General features: G+C 44.1%; 2 protein-coding genes across 2 annotated transcripts; both read left to right on the top strand.

Moving 5' to 3' along the window:
- The first annotated feature begins 1527 nt into the window (after positions 1-1527).
- Positions 1528-3706, top strand: LOC307215560 (trefoil factor 3-like). Its single transcript, XM_079974871.1, has 3 exons — positions 1528-1670; positions 3028-3174; positions 3624-3706. The coding sequence occupies exons 1-3, from the start codon at positions 1604-1606 to the stop codon at positions 3635-3637; spliced, it is 228 nt and encodes a 75-aa protein (XP_079830997.1). The 5' UTR covers positions 1528-1603; the 3' UTR covers positions 3638-3706.
- A 1875-nt stretch (positions 3707-5581) lies between these two features.
- Positions 5582-25370, top strand: LOC307215618 (uncharacterized protein). Its single transcript, XM_079975002.1, has 6 exons — positions 5582-5756; positions 10919-11046; positions 11785-11937; positions 12498-12653; positions 13835-13981; positions 25027-25370. Exons 2-6 carry the CDS (start codon positions 10965-10967, stop codon positions 25197-25199), a joined length of 711 nt encoding a protein of 236 aa, XP_079831128.1. The 5' UTR covers positions 5582-5756; positions 10919-10964; the 3' UTR covers positions 25200-25370.
- The last annotated feature ends 918 nt before the right edge of the window (positions 25371-26288 follow it).

Raw genomic sequence — 26288 nt, 5'->3', positions numbered from 1 at the left:
CAAGTCAAATATGCTGTTTAACTTTAGGGAAGGTTATAGGCGGTAGCTATAGCCAGACCCACTGCGAGTACACAGCTTTGACTTTGGACTGAAAAAATGTAGCCAGAATTTGAGTTTAAGAATTGGCAATATTACACATTGCAGTCCTGTGATGATGATTATGATATAATAATAATAATAATAATAATAATAATAATAATAATAATAATAATATTTGTACCCCACCCATCTGGTTGGGCTTCCCCAGCCACTCTGGGTGGCTTCCAACAAAGATTGAAAAAACAGTAAAATGTCACACATCTCTTGTCTTTATGGGGGGAAGGGGAGAAGCAACCCTGTAGAGTGTATGTAATTATACCTTAATGTAATCTAGTAGTTACATTATGTTAGTATTTTTAGACTGCTTTTCTGTTCCAATGGCTTCAAAATGGCTTAAAAATAAAAAAACCAAATGGCTAAAAATGACAAATGCAAGTATCAGCATGACCACCTCTGACCAGAGAAATACAATAGAGAACCAAGGAATATCTATATCTATATCTATATATTTAGTCAATGCCAAAGACCTGGTGAAATATTTCTCTCAGAACTACTTCTCTCTGCTATAATATGTCTCCACATGTTGCCTAAAGCCTTTAGGGTCGGAATTCCTTTGACTAAGTGTGTACCCTGTTTTAATTTCACTTGAAGTGAGTGGGGTTTTTTTTTGCGATATGTGATTTTTATTGCCATGTATGGTTTAATTTACACACATATACTGACTGAAGGGACAGCTTAATTTCAATAGATGCCCCAAACTCACTGCTCTGCATCCAATTTCTAGGGCAGCCACCAGAACTACCACATTTCTTATGGAGAGCATCTTAGTCATCATCCCCACAGGTAGGGAAAAGGTGGGAGGAAAAAAGACACACACTGCTTCCAGATAGAGTCTGGCTACTTCCTTAGCTATGCAAAGACCTGCCATTCAGGGCCATCTATCTTAATCCTGCCAACCAAAGGGAATCTGTCAGGTGACACTTGTCTGAATTACTTGACCCACTCTAGCAGCCTCTTTTCATACCACTCATGTTCACAGAGCTAGGGGGAAATCAAAATGGCAAAAGCAATCCATTTGGCAGACATGGGTTTGTATAATACTGGGGATCTCTTTTCAACTGCATGTGTTCTACCTACCCTGGCTCATCAATGAATGGTGTATAAACAGGGTGTATGTCTGATCCCAATAAACAGGGTGTATAATCCCAAAGCTCACTCCCATGACACACTGGATTTAAAGAGTAAACGCTGGAGCCTTGGGTGGAACCTGCCTATGTCTAAACAGCCTTTAGCAAAGTTTAATATCTGAACCAGTTTTCTTTTCTTTTAAAACAGCTATCAGGGAAAACCCGTCACAGTGAATGCTGGTAAATGTGTTAATGGTCTAATTTTAATCAAAAAGAGATATCAGGAACAGGATTCCAAAAAGCACCACCTTAGGCAAATATTCTATGAAACCAAGCCAACAAACACAGCCAACATATAAAACAAAACTCTCTCTGGTGTGGTTCTCATTTACAGATTCTCCATCTTCCTTTCCCTGAGGCTGATCACAGACGCTGCAATGGGAAACAAAATGATCTGGGTCCTGGCCATTTTGACCATTGTAGGGCTCAGCAATGCCTTGCTGCGTAAGTGCACGCGTTTTCAGTTTTTCTTTCATCATTTATATTATATGAAAAATCAAGTGGCATACAATGAAGCTACACTAGCGGTGCAAGCCTCTGCAGTTCTGCTTGTAGCACTGCAGCCAAAATATCAGTTCTAAAAGGCGGGTGAACTTTCTCTTATATTTTGCTAGATCTGGCCATCTTGATGGGGCAGTATTGGAGAGCTATCTAGGAATGCATTTTTGTGCGATTCTAATAAAAAAGGCTTCATTCCTGTTTATGTTCTAAGCCCCAAACCCTGTATTTTGAAACCAAGAAAACCTGAAGTAGGAGTGTTTAATAATGTGTGAATATTATGAAGTTTGTTTTATTTTATTATAGGAATATAAAAAATAGTTCACCCACATTTACTCTCTGGTTATTTCTAAAAGGGGCAAGAGGTGGGGGGAGATTTGTCATAGAGGCATTTAGGATGTTGGTAAGTTTGCTCAGACAGGCGGAAATCAGGGACATGCAAAAGAACTGGAATTGGTGCCAAGACATTCCATGTGGCAGTGGATGGATGCTGTGTCTTCTAACCATAGACAGCTTCTGGCTTCTAAATGTCCATATATTCTAAAGCTCCTTTAACAAATATACAGCCCACACTAACCAAATTAGCTCATTAAAAATAGAATTAAAAAGAATGAAAGCTGGGAATTTGTGGCAGCTACTGAATCTTTTGTTATATGGCATATTATGGCATTTTTCCCCAAGTATACAAACAAATATACCCATGTCCAATGTTGGATATGTAATATCTCAAATAAAACCATGTGGTAATATGTGTCTGAAAATAATAATTTTGGTTTATCTATATCTCAGGCTTTCGAACTGATTTTGATCTTATTATTGCACACATAATAATCTAGCAACAAGGTTCTGATCATTAAACCTATGTTGCTGCCATAACAGGCCAATGTGTTATTCTCATGAATGAAGAGAATTTTTCGTCTTTTCTAGAGCAATGATAGGGCAGGTGCATCTTTAAGAAGTTGTGCTTTCATTCTTCATTCTGAAGTGGGGGCTGTGTGTGTGGCAAACAGGGAACTCTCCCTTCTTCTGGTTTAATATGCTGGCTGTTTGCCATAATAAACATTGACTGACATTAAAGCAATGAATGATGAAAATACCAGGGTTACTTTTGCACTAAAATTATCAGTGTTATTGTGACTAGAATTGTAATTAGTGGGATGATTACAAGAAGATCAAATAGATGTATTTAAAAAGCAAAGGAGTACATGAATTTATGAGGGTGCTTGGTGCCTATATAAAGAGCATTCATGATCATCTCCCTCACAGAAAACAACTTGTTGATATCAAACTTTGCTTTAAACAGCTTCAGGAGAATGCAATGTTCCAGCAAGATCAAGAGAAAATTGTGGCTACCCAGGCATTGGTGAAATTGAATGCAGTGCAAGGCAATGTTGCTTTGATTCAAACGTGATTGATGCCCCCTGGTGCTTCAAACCCATTTCAGTAGAAGGTTAGTATCCACAACTCTATTTCTTTTTTGGATTCCAGTGTCAAATACATTTAATGTGTGTGATTTTTGGCACTTAAAAGTACAATATGAATGTCTTGTTATAAGAGCTTAAATTATTCTAAAAGTTTTCATTAACCTAACCTTGGCACAAGGCAGGACTGAATCCCAAAATCAGTTTAAAGTTGTGCTAGTCTGCTTCTGAAATTACAAGTATTGGTGTTGTGCAGGGAAGAGGTTAAAAAAGATGAATGGACTGCTCTTTTGGGTGGCAGCTAAGTGACCTGTTCTCATCACTAAAATTCTATTTATTTTATGTCGATCATTTGGGAAATGTTTGGAACATGCATCAATATGTTTAAATGATAATTTTTAAAAAATGCTTGAGGTGAGAAATGCACTGATGAAGTGGATTGTGTGGCTGATGTTATTCTTTCACTTTCTCCATCCAGAGTGTGTGTTATAAGGAAGGGATTCAGTGATAGTGGGAACCACTTCTCTATACGAAGAAGGTGTGCACAAGGCACTTCATCATCGTGAAGCTGTTTCTTGACAATGTTGGCAACTGAGATCCTGCAGAATTCTGAGACTAATTGAACCACTTAAACCATGCTGTAGATTACTTCTTCTGATTCTCCCCCCCCCTACTGTTCAGCCCTTTGCCCCTTCCTGAAGCAATAAATCAAAGCAAAAGTGTGTTGCGTCCTTAATTTCTGCTTTCCTCCTCTTTCTTTCAAATTCAGATATTTAGTAAGATGCACCCACCCTCATCTCTATACATGCCTGCCAAGTACTTCTCTATTTTGGAGAAATAAGCCTTTCCAATGCACATTTGTGGAGAATTTAGATCAAATGTGCTAGAAGAGCTGTTTTTCTAGGGCAGGGAAATCATTTCCGGCTGTGGCCCTTGCTCTGTTCTGCCAGAGGATAGGCTGCTGTCTGTTTGAAAGCACTGGCTCAGAAAACTGGCTACTCAGTGTTTACCAAAATAATCAGGTGCACAGCATGAACAACTTTGGGTGCGAGTCTGGAGGGCAGAATGCCATCATAATATACCACATGGGGAAACAGAGAAAATACCAGAGCTTTCTCAGAAAAAACCCCCAAAATGGTAAATTGCTCTTTAAACGTTTAGGCTACCCCAGAGATGGGAGGGAAGGAGGGGAGGGGTGTGTGAAGCGATGTTGCTGAGGACACAAGACGGTGATTGACTCATCTTTCAAAAAGAATTGCAGTCAAAATTGGGCAGCGGGCCAGAGAAAAAGAAATGCACACCAATTACTTTTATGTTTTCCCTGAGTTTATGATCATTCCATGTGACAATGGCTGGAGAGTGAGGTTTATTCCAGGGAGTCTGGGCTGTATAAGGGATGAACTGTATCTCTGTCATGCATTTATTCCCGTCTTTGCACATTTTATTGAGCTCAGCCACTATTTATAGCACAGATGGGCAATTTGTGGCTTTCCCAATGTTGCTGGACTCTAATTCCCAACAATCAGGGATAACGTGAGTTGTAGACTATCAATATATGAAGGACCACAGATTTCTCATCTCTGGTTTGTAGACTATACTAGTGTAAGGGAGCATTAGCATCTGGTCTGGTATCTCCATACAAAATCATCACCTACCAAAAAATGCATCAAAGGGCCTGAGTTGCTCTGCCCATGCAAGAAGTCTTGGATTTGCAATTTTGGGAGAGGAGAGACTGTGGAGCAGGCAAGCCCCCTAGATTTAGAAGCCCAAGATGTCCTGCCCTCTCATGAAGTCTTGGGTTTGCAATTTTGGGAGAGGGGAGAATGCCCACTGGGGAGTGGGCTGGCTGGCGAGGCCCCCTAGATATAGAGGCCCTAGGCTTCAGCCTACTTAACCTTCTTCAGCCTACTTAATCTACTTAATCTTCTGGGAAGCAGTGAATTTGGTCAGTGGCGTAGCGTGGGGGGTGCAGGGGGGCCGGCTGCACCGGGTGCAACATCTGGGGGTTAGGGTTAGGGGCGCAAATCCACGGGTTAGGGGGCGCAAATTACTTGCCTTGCCCCGGGTGCTGACAACCCACGCTACGCCACTGAATTTGGTATGTGCCTTGCCTTATGTTCTCTGCCCAAATGATTACCTGTCTGGCAACAACTTTGTGCTGCCCTTCAGCATTGCATCTGATGATGGTGACTGTTTATTGCCTCCCAAACAGAGCGCTTCCTACTGGGCGGACTCTGGATGCCAGTACAGCTCCAGAAGTCATGACATATCTGGGTACTCATTGGTCCTCTGGATCGGATTCCTCATAGGATCTGGTCGTAGGACAGTAAACTAGCTGAACAGCAGATAAACATTTGGGAAGTTTGGCCTTCTGCCCAAAGCTTGAACTATCACATATAAAAAAGCCCTTTGTCCTTTGTCCTTTTAAAAAATGAAGCTTGTATGCTCAGTTCAGATACCACGGCTATTAGACGCTGATCTGCAAACTAAAAGCCATTTTTCAAAGAATAATCCTTGGGACTGAAGAAGACGGGAAATTTTCTGTTATCTAACATCTAGGTCTAGCAGCACCAGAATCAAGCCACTTATGTCTAGCTTCTCACCATTTCAAGTAAGCCAAAATTTCTACATATTTCTTTTACTTACTCGGCACATTACTTTATGTAAATGTCAGGGAACTGCCATCGGCTCAGGGGGGAGAGGGGGAAAGCCGGGTGGATTACAGAGAGCCCCCAAAGATCGTGGGAAGCAGCTCCTCCTCAGTGGAGGAGAGTAACCATGCCTCCAGTGGAGAGGAGCTTCAGGGCTCGGAGGAGGCGAGGCGGTGCCAGGACACTTTGCCTGGGCAAAGCGGGGAGGAGAGAGGTCCTCCGTTACCCACACCCTCCTTGCGCAGTAAGCTTTCGCGCCAAGAGGGGAGGCACAGATTGGGCATCAAGAAACTGCTTTGCTGGGGAAGGTTTAATGACCTCCCACTCACGGATTCTGCCAGTGAATGAGCCAGCCATGGGAGAGTGGCACTCTGGACAGATAAAGTTAATTTTGGCATCAAAAGCAAGGCTTCACAGCCAAGCAGGGAGGCATTGGCCTGCTTGCTCTTAAGCAACTCCTTGGAACCCTAACAGTAAATCATTGCCATATGGTTTCAAAGGATGCTTAAAATGTATGCCTCAAAAAACTTTTTATACTATTTTGGAAATAATATCTTTAGGTTAATATTTTTTTGACTCTCAAGAGCAAGATCTGGAGTGTTATCATTGTTTATAGTCCCATTCCACAGACCTGTGCACTTAGCTATGAGGCAGGTACACATATATTCACCAAATAGATGGCAACACTACAGCAAACCCATCCTCCAAGTGGTGATTCTTAGGTAGCCAATATGACATTATTCCACAAACAAGGAGGAGGCATCAGCAGAAGTACAAAAAAGCAAGAAAGTACAAAAAGTTTTGGACTGATATGGACTCAACATGTTCAGTGGCCACAGAATGCTAAGTGTCTGTTGGCAGGGACATAGAACATACACAGCAACTTTTTTTTCTTTTCAATTTCCACATGTGATTCTATGATTCAAAGGAATGTCACAAGGACCCAATCCAGCAAGAATTACTCAGAATACTCTGGATCAAGACATTTTTCTTTTATCCTGTTGGCTGTGTTTATAAAAACACTGCGCTACATTGTTGTAGTCCATGCTGTTCTAATTTCTGGCAGAAACATTTGTGGCAAGTATTAAACAATTATTGACTGCAACTATATAACTCAGCAGTCTTAAAATTTTATATAGTTTACTTAAAGCATGGGGAACTTATCCCCTAAAACAGATATTTTAGAAGATAGTTGTCCTAGTCAGTGCCGGATTTATGTATATACTAAACAAGCTATAGCTTTGGGCCCCACTGTCTTGGGGGCCCCCAAAAAAGATTAAAGGAAAAAACCCCTGGATGTACATTTCCAAAATATAAGCTAAAAAACAAATAAAATAAAACCTACATACAGCAACAGTGTTGTGTGTTGTGTAGGCTCCTGTGATGTAAGTAATTGGCCCCGCCTGCTGGCCTGCTCCCTAAAATATCACTGGTTTGCTCATTTCTATATCAATTGCTTTTATAAAATACATATTTTGTTATGTGCAAATGGCTTTAGATACCTATTAGGTCCATAAATTACCATATAGCATATATTCAACACAAAAAACAGCGACAATTTGTTGTTGACAAAGGACAGCTGGACATATAAAGGGCCCCATTACCTTCAATAGCTTAGGGCCTCATCAAACCTAAATCCAGCCCTGGTTCTAGAGTAACAGAAAAGAGAAGAAAAAAGGATTAGCATTAGCATTTAGACTAAGTGCACCATAGTATGAGGCCTGGCCAACAATGGATGCTGCGTGGCTTGCAATCTTTTTGTACAACCTGGACTGGAATTGCTCTAAGCTCTGGTGAAGTGGAACACACAGAGCACGGACTTGATTCCCTTTACGTCACAGTGGGAGGAATTCAGTGTAGCATTGAGCAGATCAGTCCAACAACACAATCATTTGCCTTCTCCTGCCTGCTCTTCCAAGGTTTCTCTTGACCCCCCAGAGCCAATTTGTGATCATGGAGAGTAGAGAGGAGGAAAACCTTAAGGCACTAGCAGAAGTCCCTATGCAGGCTTCTATCGGTGTGACTCATTGATAGAATCCTGCCCGATCCTTACTATCTTTTGGTGCTGGGGCTACTTGCTTCTTGCTTTTCTTGCCACTTTGGTAAAGGAGAAGCAATGATTCCATGTATCATGTGGCTGACTGGTAATGAAGGGATGTAATCAAATGCCAGTTCTTCTCTGAGTAAACCCATTAAAACTAATGGACCTAACTTAGTTAGGCTCACTAATTTCAACATGTCTACTCAGAGTAGGATTAGCACTGAATACAACCCAAAGAGTTTTTATTTCAGGCCTTTGTTAGTGTTGTGGAATCATCACATTAAATGCAAACAGAGATTCCTCATTGGCTAGACAGGTGCACTCTGTGTATGCTCATACCATTTATTTCTGAGGCTCATAATTCTAAATCACATCTGCCCCTGCTCTGTTTAAGCTCTGTAGGCTGTGTCATGCTTTGATTGGGTAGAATATTGCGCACACATTTTCCTTTTCAGGAAACTGATCCTGTTTTGTTTTTTAAATAAAAATAACAGATAAATTAAATTGCAATTCTTCCTGCATTTTGTCACAGTGAGGACTTCATATCATCAGAGTCTCCCACTGCACTTTACAAGCCTGTTGTTGGTTTGAGTACCACATTCCCAAATGTAGAGACAATTAATATTTTTAAACCTCACCCATATCAAGTGTGACTGGTGAAAGATTGTTCAACACCCTTAAAAGAGTCCATTACTAACGTTTGACTATAACTCAAGATCATTGAATGAGCTCAACCATTTTAGCATTACAAAGGTCTGCATTACAAAATGTAGGTTATGGCAGATTAATTGACAATTATTATTATTTTTTTAAAAGATATTTATTAGGATTTCCAATTTAATACAAAAAACCAACAGAGAACAAAAAATGCACAAAAAATAACAAAAATACACAATTTTAAAAAATATAACAAAACAAATATAATTCCCGTTACTTATTTCCATTATCTTATTTCCTGGACCTCCTCTCACCTCCCCCTTTTGTATTCCAGTTCAAATTCTTAACTCAGCAAATCCTTATTCTAACTTAATATAACTTATTTTAACTTATTGCTCAACCTTTGCATTACAGCTGGTAACCACTTAATTTCTGTCCAACATCATTCTAACATTCATGAATTTTGCAATATTTCTGCAAGTAATCTTTAAATTTCCTCCAGTCCTCTTCCGCCGACTCTTTTCCCTGATCTCGGATTCTGCCGGTCATTTCTGCCAATCCCATATAGTCGATCATCTTCATCTGCCATTCATCCAGAGTGGGTAGATCTTGTGTCTTCCAATATTTTGCGATAAGTATTCTTGCTGCTGTTGTCGCATACATAAAAATAGTTCTGTCCTTCTTTGACACCAATTGGCCAGCCATGCCTAGGAGAAAGGCCTCTGGTTTCTTCAAGAAGGTATATTTAAATACCTTTTTCATTTCATTATAAATCATTTCCCAGAAAGCCTTAATCCTTGGGCACGTCCACCAAAGGTGAAAGAATGTACCTTCAGTCTCTTTGCATTTCCAACATTTATTATCGGGCAAATGATAAATTTTTGCAAGCTTGACTGGGGTCATGTACCACCTGTAAATCATTTTCATAATATTCTCTCTCAAGGCATTACAGTGGTGCCCCGCAAGACGAACGCCTCGCAAGACGGAAAACCCGCTAGACGAAAGGGTTTTCCGTTTTGGAGGCGCTTCGCTAAACGAATTTCTCTATGGGGTTGCTTCACAAGACGAAAAAATCTTGCGAGTTCCTGCGGTTTTTTCCCACTTTTTCCGCCCTTTTCCTAAGCCGCTAAGCCGCTTATCAACTGATCCGCTGATAAGCCGCTTCTCAGCTGATCGCTAAAAGCCGCTAGACCGCTAATAGCGCTAATCCGCTAAGCTGTCAATGGGCTTGCTTCGCAAGACGAAAAAACCGCTATACGAACAGAATCGCGGAACGGATTCTTTTCGTCTTGCGAGGCACCACTGTACATGCCGTAAATTTCAAACCGGTGGTCCATAACTGTTCCCAGTCAGCAAACATAATATTATATCCAACATCCTGTGCCCATTTAATCATAGCAGACTTCACCGTTTCATCCTGGGTGTTCCATTTCAGCAGCAAGTTATACATCTTTGACAAAATCTTAGTTTTAGGTTCTAACAATTCTGTTTCTAATTTCGATTTTTCCACCTGGAATCCAATTTTCTTGTCCAATTTGTAAGCCTCCATTATCTGATAATAATGAAGCCAGTCTCGCACTTTGTTTTTTAGTTTCTCAAAACTCTGCAATTTCAATTTGTCTCCCTCTTGTTCCAAAATTTCCCAATATTTTGGCCATTTGGACTCCATATTAAGTCTTTTGAAAGCTTTCGCTTCCATTGGTGACAACCACCTTGGGGTTTTATTTTCCAGTAAGTCTTTGTATCTTATCCAAACATTAAGCAAAGCTTTCCTGACAATATGGTTTTTAAATGCTTTATGTACTTTAACCTTGTCGTACCACAAATATGCATGCCACCCAAAAGCATTGTTAAATCCTTCTAAGTCCAAAATGTCTGTGTTCTCAAGAAGTAGCCAGTCTTTCAACCAGCAGAATGCTGCCAATTCATAGTAGAGTTTAAAGTCTGGCAGGGCAAGTCCACCCCTTTCCTTTACATCAGTTAATATCTTAAATTTTATTCTGGGCTTCTTGCCCTGCCAGACAAATCTAGAAATATCTTTCTGCCACTTCTTGAAACAGTCCATCTTGTCCACAATCTGCAATGTTTGAAACAAAAACAGCATTCTAGGCAATACATTCATCTTTATAACTGCAATTCGGCCCAACAAGGAAAGCTTCAAATTTGACCATATTTCTAGATCTCTTTTCACTTTTGTCCATTAATTGACAATTATTATGCATTTAGCTCCATCATAACTTGGGACATAGTCTTGTTTATTTAGGTGAACAAACAGGATCCTCCCAAAAAGGACTGAGCACAGGACCCTGTGGACCGTGAATCTGCCACTGAACAGCATTTTTTCACTGATAAATGAACCAGCTTAAGTATTTGTATTATTTTAATTTAGGGATATAAATGTAATGTAAACATATGTTATTTCAGATCAGTTTTCTTGGAAAGTATTAAAGTGAACAAGCTGGATATAGCAATGGAATGCAAGCAATGGTTATTGTTGGTTGTTGCCCTGTACATAGGATCGGTCTGTTCCCAAAATAGAAGACATCCACCATGTAAGTATATATTGCATATAATATTTGTTTCTTAATAAGCAAAAGAAGCCGAGTTAGTGACGAACAGCAAAGTGACAAAACAACAGGCAAATGCAGTCATCTATAAATTGTTAGTAAAATAATTCCCATAGAAGAAATTATTATTTTCTTTCTCTCTATGTGAGGTCAACTGAGGATAACCTTGAGTGCCACTGTTGTAGTCCATAAATTGCTTTAGGCATTCTTATTATAGCTTCATAAACCCATGCTACAGTGCCATGTCCTATAGACACCCACCCAACCACTGTCGCCATTACTGTTGACAAAGAGAACAGAAGACAATCCACACTTGCTGATCAAACACTGGTTTGTATAAAATGATAATGTTGGCACCAAAGACAAGGAGACTGTACCAGCCCCTGTGAGGCAGGTATCTGATGGATGTGCAGCAGACTTCTTGCTTGTTGTAATGTTAAGCTCCTGTTACTTATAGGCTGCATTTGCTTATCCCAAACTCTCACATTAAAGCTCATCCAGTTACAGCCAGATGGACTCTTCACAATAGGAGATAGGAGCCTTGTGAATTGGTTGAGATATTTTGAATCCATGAAGAAATGCAAAGTATTAAGGGACCATGTGATTTATTTTCTGTAAACCCAGCTCACAACATGACACACCATCTGTCCACCCCACATTTGGTTACTTTACAATGGAGTGGTGAATATGGTAGCTCCAAATGTAGCAATTCCTTCCAAACAGATGCATGCCAATGTCTGATGGATGTCCAGGCTAGAAAGAGGTGTGATTCCACTTCTGCAGGCATCAGTGCAGAGCAATGCACAGAAAAGGGCTGCTGCTTTGATGCAACTGTGCCTGATGTCCCATGGTGCTTCAAACCTTCTGGAGAAAGAGGTAAATGATACACGAAAGGTTTGGGGGAGGAATGGGAAGTAGCTAGGGACAAGGTAGAAATTAGATTCGTATCACATGACCTAATCCACACTTTCTGCAACAATATGAGAACCAAAACACAGCTGTCCAAATTTTGCAAACAATTCCTCCAGTTGTTCACTCTGGATTCATGAATTTAGTGAAGGGCAGGCATGAAATGGAATAGCTAAAATAAGTAAAGATGTGCTCATCATGCTTCCTGGGGGAGGCATTTCAGAGCCTGGTTGCCACCACAGAGCAGCTGGTCTCCTGTGCCATTTTAAAGCACACTTCAAATAAAGAATGCACTTGCAGCAGGGCTTTGCATCTTAACACATGTGACAGGCTGCAGTGGGAAGAGGCAGTCCTTCAGCTGTTTGGGCTCTGTGCCAGGGGGTGGGGTCTAAGCTCCAGGACCTTGATTTAGGTCCTTGGATTTTGGTTTTGATGAGCTTCATTTAAGCCAACAAGGAGTTATTTCTCAACCTAGGCTGAAAGCAACATTACAAGCTGCCTAAAACATGGCTTATGGTTTCCAATAGCTTCACTCCGATATGCAAAGAGAATGATTGAACCGCAAGCAAGAGTGGACTGTGGCTATCAAGGGATCACGCGCAAGAGGTGCAAAAGGATTGGATGCTGTTTTGACCGAAAGACTTCTGACACATCAATGTGCTTCTATCCCCCAGTGAATGAGGGTAATGACTTTGTGTTGATATTCTCCGAATTCAAGAGGGGAAATATAAGCCCATTCACAATCATGTTCCTTTTAGTTCTTATGTAACCTGATGTCACGTAAACAATCAATAGCTTTGTTACAAAGATATTATTATTATTATTATTTCCCACCCATCTGGCTGGGTTTCCCCAGTCACTCTGGGTGGCTTACAGCACATGTAAAACATAGTAAAATATCAAACAGAAAAAAAACTTCCTGATACAGGGCTGTCTTCAGATGTCTTCTAAAAGTTATGTAGTTCTTTATTTCCTTGACATTTGAAGGGAGGGCGTTCCACAGGCCTTCTGCCTGGTTCCCTGTAATTTCACTTCTCACAGTGAGGGAACCAGCAGAAGACCCTTGACGGAGGACCTCAGTGTCTGGGCTGAATAATAGGGATGGAGAGGCTCCTTTGGGTATAACTGGGCTGAGGCCGTTTTGGGTTTTAAAGATCAGCACCAACATTTTGAATGGTGCTTGGAAATGTACTGGAAGCCAGTGAAGATCCTTTAGGACCAGTGGTATATGGTCCTGGTGGCCACTCACAGTCACCAGTCTAGCTGTCACATTCTGGATTAGTTGTAGTTTCCAAGTCACATTCAAAGGTAGCCACACGTATCCAAGCGAGAGATAACCAGGGCATGCACCTATTGAGGACTGGTTAATGGAAAAGGAGAGTTCCTGTGCCACTGTCTTTTTCTTCCCCAAGAGAGCACAAGGCAGGCAACAGTAAGCCTCACTGGCTGAGGATAGCTCAGTCAGTAGTGCATGAGACTCTTAATCTCAAGGTCATGAGTTCAAGCCCCACATTGGGGAAAGGATTCGTGCATTGCAAGGGATTGGACTCGATAACCTTTGTGGTCTCTTGCAACTCTACAATTCTACGATCTCTGTTTAGAACATTGGTGGACAGAAGTGATTTCTGCCCCCTCCAAATTCCAGTCCAATGTAGAAGAGGACTCCTATCCACATGACAGTAAGAAAATAGGATTGGGCACAACCCTTTGACCAGTTGTTAATTGTTTCTGCCTAAGTAATGGTCTTTTAATGGTTCATGTATTCTATTGTTAAAATAACCAAACCGATAAATACATGAAACGCACATCGGTAGAAGTAACAGAAGCTTGGTACCGTAGTAACATGATTCATTCTTCTGAACAGTTTCCCAGCATTGTGTAATGGACATGAGTGCAAGGGAAGACTGTGGATACCCAGGCATCACTGCCGAGGAATGCCAGGGAAGAGGATGCTGTTTCAATTCATATGTTGTTAGTACTCGGTGGTGTTTTTACCCAACATCTGTAACAGGTAACAGAGCAGCAACTTGCTTGTGACAACAAATGTGTCTGAAATAGAGAGGGATGAAGTATGCCTACAGAGAGCTGTGTAGGGACAGCATCTTGATTCATGTCCTTGGAGATTCTGTCCTGAAATCAGGAATGAGAATACCAAAATATTGGAAGGACTATAATATTGCATTTACTTGTTGTTGAGATATCACATTTTTATTGCAAAATCCATATTTTCCAGAAATAAAAGTAATGGAATTATGAGAATTTTGCCCTCTGTAGTTTGAATATTCGGATTCTATTTGGCAAGTCAGTGTTAGCACGGGCATTGTCTGGTTGCTACTGGAACTGTTTCCAAGGACACTGGGCTGCAACTACAGTCTTGTGCCATTTTAAATTTTTTTAGTTGCCCATTTTTCTCCCCACCACTTCAATTCTGTGTGTATAGGATATGACAGCATGTCTCCAGCCCCAGTGTCAGCTGACTCCAGCTTCAATTATTTTATTTTATTTGTAAAACAATGAAATCTTTTTGGACAAGCACTTTGAAGAGATGTGCTGGTCAGGTACCATCATCATTCACATTAATGCCTCTGGGTCCCACCCCACCCCATCACAGAAACAGTGAGGTGAGTCCCAGAGGCATTGGGAATGATGAAGATGGCAGCAGCTGCTACTCTCTCATCTAGTACTTGTCTTAACAACTCTGGTCTGAGGAGGAGCCAGAAAGGTAGAGCTGCCCACCGCTATTGCCAACCACCCACACCCACTGTCATCGGTTTCCTGGTAAGCTTGGGAGAGTATCAGAGTGATGCTAAGAGGAGCTAACTGACGGGGAACCGGCCAAAGCTCTGTCCCCCCCCCCCAAAAAAAATCCTAGTGCTGGCCCTGATAGCACATCTTGTAAAAACAACAACTTATGATTGTAAAAATAAATTGAAGTAAACTAAACATCCAATAGGTTTGCAGAGTATTTTATATCAAAAGCCTTTCCCATTTATTTTTCATTTGAATGTATCTTCTTCCTTTACTTCAAAACATATCAGGATCTCATGCATTCTAGAACTCAGACATATCCAATAATACTGGGAGAAAATAGGCAGAAGAACAAATTTACATTGCAGGGTGCAGAAGCTTTCCTGGCTATTAAAGTAGATCAGCATCTACTTTAATAGTTAGGAAAGCTTCTCCCATCCATGTATAGAGGGATCCTTCCTTCCTTCCTTCCTTCCTTCCTTCCTTCCTTCCTTCCTTCCTTCCCTTTGGATTCTTCAGCCTTTCACAGCATAAAGTAAATCCCCCCCCTGCAGTGTAAAGCTGTGTGGTCCAGAACCTCATCAGCTTGTGTGAGAGTACTATAATATTATTATTATTATTATAAATATTATTATTATTATTATAAATTATTAGCATGGCAATTGAGAAGAAGGCAAGAACAAAGTGTAATAAATAAGATAAAAGTAGAAGAGCACTTGATTGAAGATCCAAAAGAAATAAAAGAGAATTTCCTCAAATTTTATGAAAAGCTGTATAAAAAAGAAGAGAAAGGAATAGCCCAAATAGAAAAATATTTAGAAGACTATAGTGGAAAGACCATAACAGATGAAGAAAGATACCAATTAAATAATCTGTCAGAGCTGCCTCCAGGTCCCAGCTCACAGAGGACCAACGCTAGGCTGTAGTTATGTACAAAAGTCTTTATTGAGATTCAGTCTCCATTTCAAAGCCGCAGCGTGCAGCTCTACGTCCCGAGCTTAGACCGGCGAAGTCCTGTCTGAGTCTCCTCCCCCTCCACACCAGTTTAAGACTCTCGCTTTGCTCCACCTCTTCCTAAATTCCTTTCTCCTCTGGGCCCTCCTGCCCGCTAGGGTCTCATCCTTCCTCGACTCCTCTGACGCTGACCCTGACGATTCTTGCCCCTCCTTCCGGCGGGCTTTAGGACCTGGTTCCCTATCCGGGCTACCTTCTGTGCCGCTCGCCTGTACCTTTGAACTTGGCGCGCGCGCCCAGCCTGCAACTTTCCTCTTAACCGTTAACTCGCTCTCCGATGGAGGCGTGGTCCACCCTGACTCATCTTCTCTCGCTGGTGGTGCATATGTGGGCTCTGACACCTGGGACTCCTCCCCCCCACTACGCTCTGGTGGGGAAGCTGGTCCTGATTTGCAACTGGTGCTCTGGGAGTCCCCGCTGGCCCCTTGCTTCTGGGGTGTCCCCCTTGGGTCGCCCCTTGCCCTGCCCATCGGCGCCCCCTTCTGTGAATCTTCCGATTCGCTGGAGAGGCTCATGGAATCTATCGGGCTGCTGTCATATTCTCCTACGCTGCCCTCGGATTGCTCCCCCTCGCTTTCCATCTCCTCTCCTCCCTGCGCTCCCGCTGAGTCCCTGACATCCATCCCCCCCTCGAAGCCCCCCCTTCCCCCCTCCCCCTCCTCTGGCGTGGGTTCCGGGTGCTCCAATGCTGTGGGGGTGCATGCCGGATACCGGTCTTCCCCCCTGGCATGCTGCCAGTCCGTGACGGGTACATCGACGTCGCTCTCCTCCGCTTCCATCTCGTTGCCGGCGTGCTCGAAACCAGGATCCTCCCCCAACCCGTCCATGCCCCCTTGTTCCCCCATTTCCTCTGGGTAGTCTGCGTGCCAGGGCCCTCTGAGCAGTCTCCTGCGCCACTCCTCCTCGGGTTGAGTGTCCCACCAATAAGAGCGCTCCGCACCCAAGTCTGAGACCGACCCCTCCGGCGAGGTAGCCTCTGGAACCGTCTCCTCAACCGAGGAGAACCCCTGAAACGTACTGGCTGAGAGTGTGGGGGTGAAAAGATATTCGTCAAAATAATCCTCCGGCATGGGCCTGTGTGGGAAGAGTGCGTGGAACTCGTCTTTGAGGTAGTGCTCCTCCACCGCATAGTACGGCACCCAGCTGTTGGCGCTGGCCGGGGCACCTTCCCTTGCGATGAGATATTCGACTCCCTCTTCCCCCCATCTCGAGTCCAAAATCTCCGTCACCTCGTTGAGTGGCCCCGCCCTCGGCGACCCCCCTGTCATGGGTGCATCTCTAAGCGGGCTGGGAGCTGTTCCTGGCTCCTGAAACCTGTGAGGTGCCTTGTAGGGCGTTAGCACCGATCTATGAAAGACCGGGTGCATTCTGGAACCCTCCGGTAGTGTCAAACGGAAAGCCACTGGGTTGATCTGTGCCTCGACTAGGTAAGGGCCCAACTGCTTGTGTCCTAGCTTCTTCTTAGCTAAGGACCTGGCCGGCACTGCCTGGGCCGCTAACCAGACCCAGTCCCCTACCCGTATGTCCTCCCCCACTCTTCTGTGTTTGTCTGCTTGCATCTTGTATACGTGTTTTGCTAGGTCTAACTGTCTACGGAGCTGTTCATGGACCTCCTGTAACTCCTCTGCCAATGCCTCTGCTCCCTGTGGCTCCCCCTCCCCCTCTTTCTCTAAGCCCGGGAAGGTCCTGGGATGTCGCCCGTGGTTGGCAAAAAACGGTGTCACCCCCGTGGACACGTGTTGTGTGTTGTTGTAGGCAAACTCGGCCAGGGGCAGATAGTCCACCCAGGTCGAGGGCTGCTGGTTGGCGTAACATCTCAGGTACTGCTGCATGACGGCGTTGACCCTCTCCGCTTGTCCGTTGGTCTGCGGGTGTCTTGCCGACGCTAGGTTGACCTTGACGTTCAGGATCCCCATCAGCTTCCGCCAGAAACTCGAGATGAACTGGCGCCCCCTGTCAGACAGGATAGACCGTGGCAGTCCGTGTACCTTGAACACGTGGTCTATGAACAGCTTGGCTGTCTGTTCCGCTGTGGCCACCTTCGCGCAAGGAATGAAGTGCGCCATCTTGGTGAACATGTCGACTACCACAAGTACTGCTGTTTTGCCCCTCGAGCTGGGCAGGTCAGTGACAAAGTCCAAGGCTACCCTCTCCCACGGTTCGGACGGGGTCTGTAGCGGTTCTAACAGTCCCGCCGGTGGTCTGTGTACTGGCTTGGCCCTTTGGCAGGTGTCGCACCTCGTGACGTATTCCGCGACTTCTCCCCGCATCTTGGGCCACCAAAAGTCTCTGGCTACTAATTCCACCGTCTTTTCCCTGCCGAAATGTCCGGCGCTGGGTGCGTCGTGTAGCTGTTGCAGTACTGTTGCGCGGAGTTCATCTCCCGGTACGTAGATGGCCCCCTTGCGGAGGAGCAGTCCGTCGCGTATCTGGAACTCGTCGTCCTTTGCCGTGCCGCTGCGCACCTCCTCCATCTTGGAGCGCGCGAAGGAATCTGTTTGCAGCTCGCGCCGTATCGCTTCCAGGTCTATTGTGGCAGAAGCGCATGCCCACGCCTTGGGTGCGAAAATGTGTTTGGCCGCTACCGGTGCTGCTTCCTCCAGATACTGCGGCTTCCTGGATAGCGCATCAGCCATGACGTTGTTGTCTCCGGGGATATATTCTATCCTGAAGTCGAAATCCGCAAAGAACTCCGCCCAGCGGATGTGTCTCTGGTTCAGGAACCGCGCCGTGCGCCAGTACTCCAGGTTCTTATGGTCCGTGCGAACTTGCACCGTGTGTTTGGCTCCGATGAGGAAGTGCCGCCACGCCTTGAATGCTGCATGAATGGCCAGCAACTCTCTGTCCTAGATGGTGTAGTTCTGCTCCGACTTGCTGAGCTTCCTGGAGTAGAAAGCACACGGCCTCCAATCCCCTTGCGGGTCTCGCTGCAACAGGACTGCCCCCACGGCTCTGTCGGAGGCATCCGTCTCCACCCTCATGGGCTTGCTGGGGTTCACATGCAGCAGTTGTTCCTCGGAAGCGAAAAGACGCTTGAGTTTCTGAAAGGACTGCTCCGCCTGGTCCGTCCAGATGAACTTCTTCTTCTTGGAGCTGAGGGTGTCCGTGATGGCCGCCGTCTGCATAGCGAAACCCTTGATGAACTTGCGATAAAAGTTAGCAAAGCCGACAAACCTCTGGACCTCCTTCCGATTGCGCGGGCTCTTCCAGTCCAGTACTGATCGTACCTTGGCGCTGTCCATGGCGATTCCCTTGTCGGACAGCTTGTAGCCCAGGAAATCCACCTCCGTCATGTCGAACTGGCATTTCTCCAGCTTGGCGTAAAGCCTGTGCTCCCGTAGTCTTTGCAGGACTTCCTTGACATCTCTCTCGTGAGCCTCCTGCGATTCCGAGAAGATCAGAATGTCGTCCAGGAAGCAGACGCACTTCTTGTATAGGAGCCCCGCTAACACGTGATGCATGAAGGCTTGGAAGCAGTGGGAGCCATTTTGTAAACCGAAAGGCATAACCCTATACTCATAGGTGCCCAAGGGCGTGAACATGGCCGTCTTCCACTCGTCGCCCTCCCGCATGCGTATAAGATTGTACGCCCCTCGTAGATCCAGCTTGGTGAAGATGCGTCCCTTTCTCACCGTCGCGAGCAAGTCGTCGATCTTGGGCATCGGGAAAGCCGTGGGCTTGGTTTTCGAATTTAAAATTCTGAAATCAACTACAAGCCTCTTCTGGGGCGTGTCTTTTTTCTTCACAAAGAAAACAGGACTGCCCCCCACTGCTTTGGATTCTCGGATGAATCCCCGCTTCAAATTGTGATCTATGAACTCCCTGAGCTCTTGCAGTTCGTCTTCAGACATGGAGTACAGTTTTCCGGTCGGCAGCGTTGCCCCCGGCAGGAGGTCAATCTTGCAGTCGTAGGGTCTGTGGGGAGGCAGCTTGTCCGCTTCCTTCTCGCAGAAGACCTCCAAAAACGCCTTGTACTTGTCGGGTACAGCTTGCAGCATGCCCAGTTGTAGCTGTGGGTCATCCTCTTGCCCCTCGTCCTCCTGGTTAGTCATAATGCAATGTTCTGCGCAGTAGGAGGAGCAGAAGGTCAATTTACGCTGGTACCATGCCAATGCCGGGCTGTGCCTGTCCAACCAGCTCATGCCCAACACTATGGGCGTGTCTGACAGTTGGGTGACGTTGAAGCTGATGACTTCGCGGTGATTTCCAATGCGCATCACCATTGGCGGCGTTTGCTGTACCACCTGTCCCCCCAGCAATTCTCTTCCATCGACTGTCACTACTTTCAGGGGCATCGTGGCAGGCAGGAGCGCTATGCTATGTTGCTTGATGAAATCCACCCCCATAAAGTCTGCATTGCTACCAGAGTCAATGGTAATAGGCACTTCCATGGTGAGCCCATTGGGAAGCTGGAGTGTTGCGGTGAGCTGCACCACTGGTTTGGGCGGGAGGGGGTCTGTGGGCTGTAAGATTCCTGGGGACTGCTTCACTGATTCGTCTGGCTGGGCCCCAGCGGCTCTGCTTCCAGCCAGACTTCGTCGTTTCCCTGCTGCGGTTCCCTCTGCTGAGCTGCTTCTGTTACTTTTGCTGAGGCTGCATTGTGCTTGTGGAGCCTCTGGGGGCACTCTTTTGCCATATGCTGAGCACTTTCGCAGATGTAACACTTCCTGTTCCCTCTAGGAGGCTTCACCTTGGCTGCTCCTGGTGTGAGGGCTCTGGTCGCTGACTGAGCCTTGGCACCACCTATCTCCATCGGCTCCTCTCCCCCTCCCAGTGGAGGCGTGGATTGAGCGCGCGCTGAGTCTCTGGGGAAGAAAGGAGGTGCCCTTGCTGGCGTGCGTCCCCAACGCCCTTCATCTTTGCTCCAGGGACGTTCTTCCAGCCGCACACCAATCGTCAACGCCTTCTGGACCACTTCTTGAGTGCTCCGTGGCCTCTCCCCCCTTGCGATTTCGTCTTTCACAGCCCCGTTCAGCCCCTCCCAGAACAGGTCCCTGACGGACGCTGAGTCCTTTTCCCATCCCAGCGCATTGACCAATGCAAAAAAGCGGGAATGATATTGCCTTACAGTGGCTCTGCCTTGTTTCAGACCGTGAATCTCTTTTCTAGCGACATCGACATCTATCTCCGATAAAAAACAATCGTCCATCGCCTTAATGAAGGCTTTTGCGTTTTGGAGGGCTGGATCATTATCTCTCCACAGATTGCGCAACCATGCTTTAGCTTCTCCATGGAGATGCGTTAGTATGAAGCCTACTTTCTCCTGCTCATCTCTAAAGTCCTTCTCCAGCAACTTTAGCGCAAAAACTACGTCTGCTCTGAAGTTAGGATATTGCTGCAGACTCCCATCGAAATGCGACACCAGGCTCCCCCCTCTCTTCCCGAGCCCGATCCCTTCTGATTTGGCTGCCGGTGGCCCCTGTTTAGTCAGCATTTCCAACCTGTTTTGCAGATCCTTGCAGACAGCATCTGATTCCTCTTCTCTCCTCCTTGCCGCTCGTATTTCTGCGTTAAGTTGTACCACGGCTTCTTGCAAAGCTCCCAGTCGTTCTTCTGTAGTCATCTTGTGCTGCTTTTGTGAGCTCGCGAAGCACCAATCTTCGCCCCTCGCTGCGTCCTCTCACGTTGCGAGGTTCTTTGAAATTTGAGACAGGACTTACTGTCAGAGCTGCCTCCAGGTCCCAGCTCACAGAGGACCAACGCTAGGCTGTAGTTATGTACAAAAGTCTTTATTGAGATTCAGTCTCCATTTCAAAGCCGCAGCGTGCAGCTCTACGTCCCGAGCTTAGACCGGCGAAGTCCTGTCTGAGTCTCCTCCCCCTCCACACCAGTTTAAGACTCTCGCTTTGCTCCACCTCTTCCTAAATTCCTTTCTCCTCTGGGCCCTCCTGCCCGCTAGGGTCTCATCCTTCCTCGACTCCTCTGACGCTGACCCTGACGATTCTTGCCCCTCCTTCCGGCGGGCTTTAGGACCTGGTTCCCTATCCGGGCTACCTTCTGTGCCGCTCGCCTGTACCTTTGAACTTGGCGCGCGCGCCCAGCCTGCAACTTTCCTCTTAACCGTTAACTCGCTCTCCGATGGAGGCGTGGTCCACCCTGACTCATCTTCTCTCGCTGGTGGTGCATATGTGGGCTCTGACACCTGGGACTCCTCCCCCCCACTACGCTCTGGTGGGGAAGCTGGTCCTGATTTGCAACTGGTGCTCTGGGAGTCCCCGCTGGCCCCTTGCTTCTGGGGTGTCCCCCTTGGGTCGCCCCTTGCCCTGCCCATCGGCGCCCCCTTCTGTGAATCTTCCGATTCGCTGGAGAGGCTCATGGAATCTATCGGGCTGCTGTCATATTCTCCTACGCTGCCCTCGGATTGCTCCCCCTCGCTTTCCATCTCCTCTCCTCCCTGCGCTCCCGCTGAGTCCCTGACATAATCCCATAAAAATAGAAGAGATCCAGGAGGCAATAAAGAAGATGAAACCAGGGAAAGCCCCAGGACCGGACGGATTATCAGCCAAATACTATAAAGTATTAGAACACCAATTAACACCAGTACTATGTGACACCATGAATAAGATATTGAAAGGAGGAAAGATACCAGAGTCCTGGAAAGAGGCTTATATAACGATGATCCCTAAACCAGATATGGACAAACTGAATATTAAGAACTATAGACCGATATCACTATTAAATAATGATTATAAAATCTTCGCAGAGGTGTTGGCAAGCAGACTAAAGAAATGTCTAGTAAATTTAATACATAAAGATCAGGCAGGATTTCTTCCAAATAGACAACTTAGAGATAACGTAAGGCACGCTATAAACATTATTGAGTACTTGGAATGTAAGAATGAGATACCCGCGGCGCTGATTTTTATCGATGTTGAAAAGGCATTTGATAATGTCTCTTGGCAGTTCCTATTGAAGAGCATGGAAAAAGCGGGGCTAGAGGGTGAGTTCATGAACGGAATAAAAGCAATATACTCGAAACAATCTGCAAAACTGATTATAAATAATAACTTAACAAACTCATTCAAAATTGAAAAAGGAACAAGACAGGGCTGCCCTCTATCCCCGCTTCTATTTATTATGGCTCTAGAGGTAATCACAAATAAAATAAGAGTAACATCAGAGATCCGCGGGATCAAAATAGGAACAAAGGAGTATAAGTTAAAAGCGTACGCCGACGACTTGATGCTATCCCTGGAAAACCCACAAGAAAGTGTTGGAAAGGCCTTGGAGATGTTAGAAGAATTTGGTAAGGTATCTGGTTTCAAATTGAATAAACTAAAGACCAAAATTTTAACAAAGAATTTGCAAAAGGATGAAAATGAAAAGCTAGAATTACAGTATGGAATTAAAGTGGCAAAAAAAATAAAGTATCTGGGAATTTGGTTAACTACTAAAAATATAAATTTGATTCAAGACAACTACCTTATGACATGGAAGCAGATTAAGAAAGACCTGGACACCTGGAGCAGAGTGAAACTCTCGTGGATGGGAAGGATGGCGGCAATAAAAATGAACTTACTTCCAAGAATGCTGTTTTTGTTTCAAAACATCCCCGTGATCAGAGGCTCTAAAATGTTTACAGATTGGCAAAAAACTCTTTCGAAATTCATATGGCAAGGAAAAAGGCCAAGAATTAGATTCAAACTTCTCACAGACCGGAAAGAAAGAGGGGGATTCTCGGTACCCAACCTAAAATTATATTTTGAGGCAGCCTGCCTTTGTTGGATCAAAGATTGGATCAATTTGGAAAATACGGACTTATTAGACCTTGAGGGGTTCGACAATAGGTTCGGCTGGCATGCCTACCTGTGGCAAAACAAAGAGAAAGTACATAAAGGGTTTTCTAGTCATATTATTAGGGGGCCTCTATATGAAGTGTGGGAGAAGAATAAAAAACTCCTTGAATGGAAAACACCCTGGTGGCTATCACCAATTGATATTTCAGTGATCAAAAAAACTAATATGGAAGGAAAAAGGTTTACTTATGAGGACCTACTAATAAGATCAGAAAGTGGATGGAGGATGAGAACATATGAGGAACTGAAAGAGAAATTAACAAGCTGGTTACAATTCCACCAAATAAACGCAATATGGACGGAACATAAAAAAGTAGGGATGAATGAGAAGAAATCCAAATTTCAGATAGAAATAATAGAGGGTAAATCCAAATTATTATCTAAAATGTATGATATACTATTAGAATGGGACACCAAAGATGAGGAAATAAAGGAGGTCATGACAAGATGGGCAATGGATTTGGGATATAATATAGAGTATGATAAGTGGCTGAATTTATGGACTAGCGGAATGAAGTTTACGGCATGTGTAACACTGAGGGAAAATTTAGAAAAGATGATGTACAGGTGGTACATTACCCCAGCAAAGCTAGGGAAAATGTATAAGACAGGGAACAAGTTTTGCTGGAAGTGTAAAACTAAAGAAGGTAATTTTTTCCACATGTGGTGGACATGCGACGAAATGAAGAAATACTGGGAATATATTTACAATGAGTTAAAAAAAATATTTAAATATACATTTCCCAAAAGACCAGAGGCCTTTCTTCTGGGAATAATTGGGGATGAAATTAAAAAAGAAGATAAGACATTATTCCAGTATGCTACAGCCGCCGCTAGATTATTAATTGCCCAAAATTGGAAAAGCCAAAGTATCCCACCAATTAGTGATTGGCAAACAAAGTTATTCGAATTTGTAGAACTTGCAAAAATGACACAAAAAATTAGAAACCAAAAGAATACAAAGTTTATTAATGACTGGAATAAATTTATGATTTATATTGAAGGGAATTACAAGAACCTAAAAACTATAGCAGGACTGATATAGATCTTACGATGTGCAAATTATTGTAACTATCAACTGCAGGAGAAACAAACTATTCATACTAAGAAGCCTGAAACCGGGAGGGATGGAAGTCAATAGGTGTGTAGAATAATTAAAATACTTAAAGATATAAAGATATAAATGAGAAGACAAAGAAGCGTAATGGAAATCGACATTGTTTATACATTATGTATTGATATTTATTTAGTTTTCTTTTTTGTGTGTGTTGGGGTTTTTTACAACTGTTGTAACCATTGATTTGTTCTTTTTGGTGATCTAATGTGAAAATTAATAAAAAGAATTAAAAAAAAAAGAGAGTACTATAATATAATATAGACAAAAACTGTTTCACATTCATAGAGGAATTATGGGGCAGCTTCACTTTTTTAAAAAACAAAACAAAAACAAAAAACTCTGAGTCAAAAGTTCTTCTTTCTCATTCTTTTTCATTTTAAGGACCTCCCAAGATGTGTGGAATGGCACCAAACAAAAGGGTGGGTTGTGGATACCCTGGCATCTCTGCTGATGAATGCTTGAAGAAAGGATGCTGCTTTGAACATTACCAGTATGCCCAAAATGTTCCCTGGTGCTTTGAACCTTTGGCGAGGCAAGGGAATTTTTCACTATGAAGAACTGGAAGTTGTTTGGGGTGGCTGAAGAGGATGCTCTGCAGAATAAGGGACCACAGAATTTCCCTTGCACTACATTTTTGTCTCACCTTTTCCATTCCCATATGTATAAATAACAAGAAGGAGTCCTCATATGCTATGATAAAATATATTAAACTATCAAAGTATCCAGTGTTCATCTTTGTTGGGTTGTCTGACACTAGTTCTAATTTCTCCAGTAGGCAGAATGTGAGCATATGTACTAGAAATAATAATAAATAACAGATCGGTGGGAGGCTCTAGAGACTAAGATTAGCCCAGCATCAGCCAGTTCACGCAAGTAAATTAATACATTTGGAATGAGGATCAAATAGACATATATGGAGTTTGTTGTGCAATCTCTTCCCCAGACACCCTGTTTCCACAACTGCTTAAAAATAGATGAAACAATGGAATTGTCAAAAATATAAGCTGGGGGTGGTGGTAGAGCGGTGGAAGGATACAAATATGCAGATATCTGCGGGCTGAGTCCTCAACAACCTATGGTGGGCTGCGAAGGTTAGGCCTCATCTTCCAGCAAACTCTCATGGGGTTATATGACCAGGAGCCAATTTTTAGTCAGATAGCAGATCCCACACCCATCTCCCAGTGTTGCTAATAGCCAAGAATAAGGTGGTTCAGAGGCACAAAAGTATTCTTAGAGAAAGTGGGATTCTAACTCTCAGAAAACTGACATTCTGTCTAGCACTAGCATTGGATTAATATATCAATCCACACAACCTCACATGTAGCAGTGAGCTGTACACATGCGACTGAGCATGTAAATTCCTACACGCTCGTCTTCCGAACACATGTTTGGTGCTGGGTGTGGTGGTGGTTGGAATGGCAGCTTGAATTTACCCTCGTTAGATATGCAAATAGCAACAGAACCCTCTGACATTTTGCTGGTTGGAATGTAGCCTACAAAGGTAAGAGACATTCACATCTGTTACTCCACCCATTGTTCTCTCGGACACTGTCTGCCACTGGAATCTGCTCGCTTGAGAGTTGTCTATAGGAACTAAAAAAGATTCCTTGCCATCTGAAATAGCTATTCCTTCTGAAGGTAAC

The sequence above is a fragment of the Podarcis cretensis genome (assembly GCF_951804945.1).
Source record: "Podarcis cretensis genome assembly, chromosome: 4".
Classification (NCBI taxonomy): domain Eukaryota; kingdom Metazoa; phylum Chordata; class Lepidosauria; order Squamata; family Lacertidae; genus Podarcis; species Podarcis cretensis.
This window is presented reverse-complemented; position numbering and strand designations above follow the sequence as displayed.